The sequence below is a fragment of the Channa argus genome, chromosome 10, assembly GCF_033026475.1.
Source record: "Channa argus isolate prfri chromosome 10, Channa argus male v1.0, whole genome shotgun sequence".
Lineage (NCBI taxonomy): Eukaryota > Metazoa > Chordata > Actinopteri > Anabantiformes > Channidae > Channa > Channa argus.
The window spans coordinates 14,151,545-14,157,800 of NC_090206.1; the positions used below are offsets into that span (position 1 = coordinate 14,151,545).

Below are 6,256 nucleotides of genomic sequence, written 5' to 3' on the forward strand. Positions count from 1 at the left end.
GGATTGATAACGCTGCACTAATCTGCCCCAACATGAACTAAATTGAACGTCTATCTACAGGCATCGAATAGTTTTAATAGGCAGTGGGAGTGTAAACAGTAAATGCAGACTCCAAAATAGACGTCATTGAGTGTTTCATTAGATCAAAGGAGGTAGAATGAAAATTATATGGCTTCTCGCTCACTTGGCCAGAATCTTGTTCCTCTTGGTTGATGAGAAATGCTGAAGCTGCAGAGACTCCTGGGTAATAAATGCCACCGCCAAGTGAAAGTAGTTATTCCACAACTAGAAGGGGAAGAAGAAGAATAGCGATTCATGTTAAAATTAGCACAGGGTAACTGTACAGATGCTGTTATATGTGAAACACATTGCATGGTAATTAGCTACAAATATATTTACCTGTACTTCAAAGTCATTATTATTGAGGAACTTTTGGTTCATTGTGTCGGCATAAGTATTGATGGCTCTCAGGAACACTCTATTGGACAGAAACACAAACGTACTGTATAGGCGCACACAAAATCTGTCAAAAAAGTAGTACTGCACCAAGCAAATAGGAAAATAATAAATAATAAATAATAAATCATCCAAATAGGTTGATACCTAAGAATATGAATCTGTCAATGAGTCTGTCAAATGCAAAAAATGGAACCTATTTGTTTTGTCAGCGGCCACATTACATTACTGTAATATAGCTTTAGATTCACAGCTTCTGTCATGATGATAGACCATAATAGCAAATAAACAAACTCTATGCAGGTATATCAGCAACTTGCGACAACATGCATTTCTAATGTTAGGAAGCAAATCGCTCCTACATTCTTTTCTGCTCCAATACAATACATCTATCATCGTTATGTACAGTCAGCTGCCATTCCCTCTTTTAAGATGGATGTGCACATCACTTCCCTAACCCCGGTCTGAAGACTCCTTATCAACCTGTCTTTTCTTCTAGTGCACCCTCCCTTTTTCCCATTTACCTTTTGTCTACTCTGACACAGCTTTAGCCTCACCTCTAGCTCACATAACAAAGATACACTAATGGCTTCAGTCCAGTAGCCCACACTGCAGACACATTTGTCACATCAGCTGTTTTTATTATTGCAGCCTTGATCCTAGCTTCACTATTCTATTCCTCTGTGGGAGGTAGAAGATGCTGCAGATGCTAACTTTTCTTAAAAATACACAACATAGTCCTATAGAGGTCACACTGGGGTAGTTGTAGATTGTACAGGTTACAGAAGCAGAGCGGAGCCTAGCAGGTCATGGTTCTAATCTGTGCACTTGAAGTACAGTACCTGTTCTGTACCATGATCATCGCCATCCAGTCAGAAGGATACACATGCTTCCCTATGAGGTCCTTGAAAAGCAGGAAGGACTCCATCAGGAAGTCCTGCAGTGAAATAGAAAAGAGAACATTGTGTGTGTTCTGTGTGGACAGTTTAATAAATGCTGACACAAAACACAGATGTAAAAGTGTAACAAAAAATAAAATGTTAGAATGTATTTTATTTATATTTTGTTATATTAAGATGGAGGTGTGTCTGAAAGTCTATGTGTACACTTACCACCAGGTCAGTGGTTCCTGTAAAGGTTTCTATGTACGAAGCATAGTGACGATCATCCATCTGACTGAGGATGGCGGTCATGCAGGCAACAACCCTGGACTATATAAAAGTAAATATTAGCGAGAGGGAGAGAAAAAGACCCGCGGTTACATTTTGAAGTGCAGCTCCTAAATAAATCTACATTTCTTAAGGTAATTGTTTGTGCCCCACACCAAGGGCTACCTACAGAGAATGTGAGAGAAAACATTACATCAGTTCTAGACACCAAAAGTCACCATCACCATCAGAATCATCACATATGGCTGAAAGAACCTCGAACAAGGTGAGTGGTCTGAGCAAAAGTAATTGGCATTATGTTTTTTTTTTTTTTTTTAGGATGGTCTGTATAAAATATACTTATGTGAAAAGTGAGTGAGTGAATGATTATTTTTACACACAAATATTACCTGGTGATTGTAAATTGTGCTTCATAACACAAATTTTAGAAAGTTAAAAAGTGAAATTGCATAATGAAAACAATGTAAACCAAAAAAAGGAAAGTGGGAGAATATGAAACACAATAGGAGGAAGAAGAAGAAACCATAGATATGCCTGGAAAGGTAAAACAGACATTAAAGATTAGAATAACAAAAATGTAAAAGTGTGTTTAAAAAGAACTTATGCTAAAAAAAAACTTTAGATTAGAGCCCAAAATCAATATCAAATGTTAGTGGTACTTTGTTTTTGTACTTGTTTTACTTTTTTAGGTATGTACTGTACTTTATTTTGCTACTTTGACTTTTTCTGCACTATATTTAAGAGCAAATTTATATACCACCACATTCCTATTGTTTGTCATAAAAACAAACCAATATCAAGAAAGAAATTGCTTTGCTAAACCAATCAGCACAGGCAGCCATGGTGTTAGTCCCTCCTTATTTAAGTAGTACTCTATATTACAGACATTTGATCCCATTCCCAAAACTCTTAAATGGTTGATTGATCAGACAACTATAATATTTGGTCTGCATCTACATTCTTTCTGTACTTCTCAGACTGGTGGGATTCTGTTAGATTCGACTTTGAAATGCTTTCATTTCAATAAAATACTTAAAAAAACAAACAGATTAAAATAAATTAAAAAAAAACAAACAGATTAAAATAAATTAAAAATAGAAAACAACCTGCTGTCTTACTGTCATTTGTCAAATTTCCAACTTGTATTTTGCTCTTCCGGTTATATTTTTGTTTCTTGAGCTTTACATAAACCAGCCATAAACCTCAAAGCAATGAAGCCAGCAGTGCAAACTGGAAAGAAGTAACAGCTCTGGCACTTACTATATAGAGAACGTTGTTAATGTGTGATACAAGGTGCCTTGTCCTTAAGTTACTTTCAGTTTATTTATTTGACAAGAACAAACAAAGTTCAGAGATGTGTTTTTGAAAAATGTCAGAAACCCTGGCTGCTTCATCTTAGCGCCAAGGCTTTTGGTGAAATTATCCTCTAGAGTTGGTGGAAGAAAAGGGAAATGTGAGAGGAAAGATGATGGATGGCTAATCGAAGATGAAAGGTGAATGGCATCTCATGTGGTGACAGCTGTCATGTGATTAAATGACCATGTGGTATGTGTGTGTGTTTGTGTGTGTGTTTGTGTGTGTGTGTGTGTGTGTGTGCCCTTCCCTGCAATATATTACAAAAACACCTTTATAGCATCTTTCTGTGACATAATTTAGAGATATACACTCAACAGCTACTGCTCATCAATACAAATATTTGATCAGCCAATCACATGGCGGCAACTCAGTGCATTTAGGCACATAAATGTGGTCAAAACAATCTGCTTAAGTGCAAACCAAGCATGAGAATAGGTAAGAAAGGTGTAAATTACTTTGAACCTGGCCTGGTTGTTGGTGCCAGACAGGCTGCTAGAGTATTACAAAAACTGCTGATCTGAAACTCATAAGTTTTGATTTCTGTTGCCACATTCTAATGGTAGGGTCAGAAATTGGCATAAACAACATGACACACACAATTTGAATACAAAGGCCTACCTGAGTATTGCTGCTGAACATGTCCATCCCTAAAACTGCTTTTTCTGAAACTGGTTTCTTGAACAGGACAATAAGTTCACTGTACTCTGATGACCTCCACAGTCACCAGAGCTCAATCCAACAGCTCTGGGATATGGTGGAACAGGAGATTTGCATCATGGGTGTGCAGCAGACAAATCCGCAGCAACTGCAATATACCATCAAGTCAATATGGACCAAAATCGCTAAGGAATGTTTCCAGCTCCTTGTTGAGACTATACCATAAAGGATTAAGGTTCTTTTGAAGGCAAAAGGGTGTTAAACCAGCTACTAGCAAGATGTACCTAATTAAGTGTCCAGTGAGTGTAAATAAAGGCAGACACACACACAAACACAGTACCAATGGAGACATGTGTTGTGTGTTCTATATGTGTTTATCTGTATGTTTGTCTGAGCTCAGTGCATAACTATCCCCATCCTCCATTCATCATCCTAACGCCAGAGAAGCTGTCAGCAGTCTCTTCACAAGGTGCTTTCACAAGGTTTTATCCTTTTATCCAAATGCTGGAAGACCAACTTATCGTGACACCAATGTATAGTAGAGACTTGTGCTGTCCATCTAAATAAGAACACAGGGTTTAGTTTGCTTTTCAATTATGTTTTTTAATCTCAGAGTGACTAACATTAACATGAAAAGTGCTATAACTCTAGAAATGTGAACTAAAAGGATAGCAGGAGTAAATGGTTTTATTACATTCCAGTGTATGGACAGTAACACATGTGTACTAACAGACATAAGGTAGCTCCTTTTGCCTGTGTCTTCCTTCTTTTTCACTACTATAGGGCCACAGCTTGTGTTGAAGTACAGGCCACATGTCACATTGCTCTACTTTACTATAATTAGTTTTCTGATGAAATATGCTTTTGATTTCTTTTACCACTGTCTAAAAACAAACACAAAAGCTCAAAGGACTCATTATCCAAAAATCAAGTGTCGTGTCCTCACACGTTCTATTTTCTGTCTTTACATTTCATTTTATAACATGTCCTGTGTGCATACTAATGAAGCTACTATAGTGTTACTGTGGCAGACAGAGAGAGAATCCAGGGCTTGTTCTGGCAAGTCCTTATGCAACAGTGAGGAGATTACTGACAAAACAGGACACAGATGCTGGCGAGGTCTGGGATTTGTCTCCGCCTCCTCCCTTCTATGATTTTCTAACATTTATCTATTCATTCTCTCACTCTGGCCACTCTCGTTAATGATGTCTTAACAGCTTTAATTTCTGAGTTCCATTAAAATGACAGTTAACCTGAAAATGACAGGAAATAAATCTACACTAAGCCTCGCTAGAAACGCAGAGGACACAATGTATACTGCACTCCACAGTAAAAACTAACTAACTAAGCTCACTTAGTATAGTGTTATTTGTATACCCTTAACAGTAGTTTAAGTAATAATATAGGGTTTGTCCTCGGGGAGTTTTGCTCGCTAATTTATATGTTGTGTGTAAGTCCCGCTACTGTGATGGCAGAATCAAAATGAATGCTTTCATTGACAACAAAATTTCTGGTTTCATTATTGTCAGCAATCACCTGCACTAGCAGATCAAATTAAATTATGTAAACATGGAAGATTTTCAGTGTTAAATGTCTTGTCTCAAATTGTTTATAACAATTTTGGGGAAATGAATGAGAACCTCTAATGCACTTTTCCATCCTCCATGGTCTGCATAGGAAAGTTCCTTGTAGCAATTAAAGCCAGTAGTAACAGTTTATGAAAAGAAAAGAAACCTTTGATACTATGATATCTTTCATTGTACATTGCAATCAGAATAACCACATATTACATGCCTTATGGTTCGTGGTATCTCCATTATCAGCATGCAGCTCAAGTAGTAGTATGCAAATAGATTTAGTTTCATGTAACAGAGTGTAAAGTGCAAGTGTAAAGACAACCAGACTGCAGTACCACTGCAGCTAAAGCTTAGTTACTTCAACCTTCACCCTCGATTCGTCTATGGCGAGTCTCTGTAACTGTAGCGCACTGTTTCTAACATCACCACCTTCAAACCACAGTCATAGTTAATAGCCGTCAACATGTACAGTAACAGAATCATAAACAGGGAAAGTCTGGCATCTAGCGCAGCATTATCTGAAATTTACTCACATTTTAATAATTTAAAACAATGAAATACACTAAACTTAATTTTATAAGCACTAACATAAATAATTATACAATTAGTAAGGCAATACAAAAATGCGTTACCAGCATATTACAACTGTTAATAATGTGAAACAGTTCAGAAATCACAGACATATGGAAGGTTCTGGTGTTTACTTGTACGTTCTTGCCTATTAAATTGCCAATTTTGTAGCTTATTTTGAGGACTAGTAGATAAACCAAAAGACAAGAAGCGACTCATGAAGCAAATGAGAACAAATACAAGAATAAATGGTTTTCAATTTAAAGCTCAGGGGGCTATGATAACAACAATCCATTCGAATAATTTCTTATCAGGTCCACTGATGCCTTTCACAGCAATTCATTTAAGACCATGTCCTGCCAGTGCTACCCTAACCACCCATTTTCCTTTTCTTCTGTTATTCCTTATCTTCTCTCCTCTGTTGTTCCTTTTGTGGTGTCTCCCCCCAGGTTGGAAGTCATTATGCTACTC

At 37.2% G+C, this 6,256-nt stretch overlaps 1 protein-coding gene across 1 annotated transcript in view; it reads right to left on the minus strand.

The window, feature by feature from the left end:
- Window positions 1-6,256, minus strand: part of LOC137133960 (dedicator of cytokinesis protein 2-like) — an 84,720-nt gene that overhangs the window by 19,067 nt on the left and 59,397 nt on the right. Inside the window, exons 27-30 of the mRNA XM_067518193.1 lie at window positions 1,569-1,667; window positions 1,299-1,393; window positions 400-478; window positions 185-285 (exon numbers count right to left, since the gene is read on the minus strand). Of these exons, the coding sequence (XP_067374294.1) occupies window positions 185-285; window positions 400-478; window positions 1,299-1,393; window positions 1,569-1,667 (374 nt within the window). The remainder of the gene's footprint in view (window positions 1-184; window positions 286-399; window positions 479-1,298; window positions 1,394-1,568; window positions 1,668-6,256) is intronic.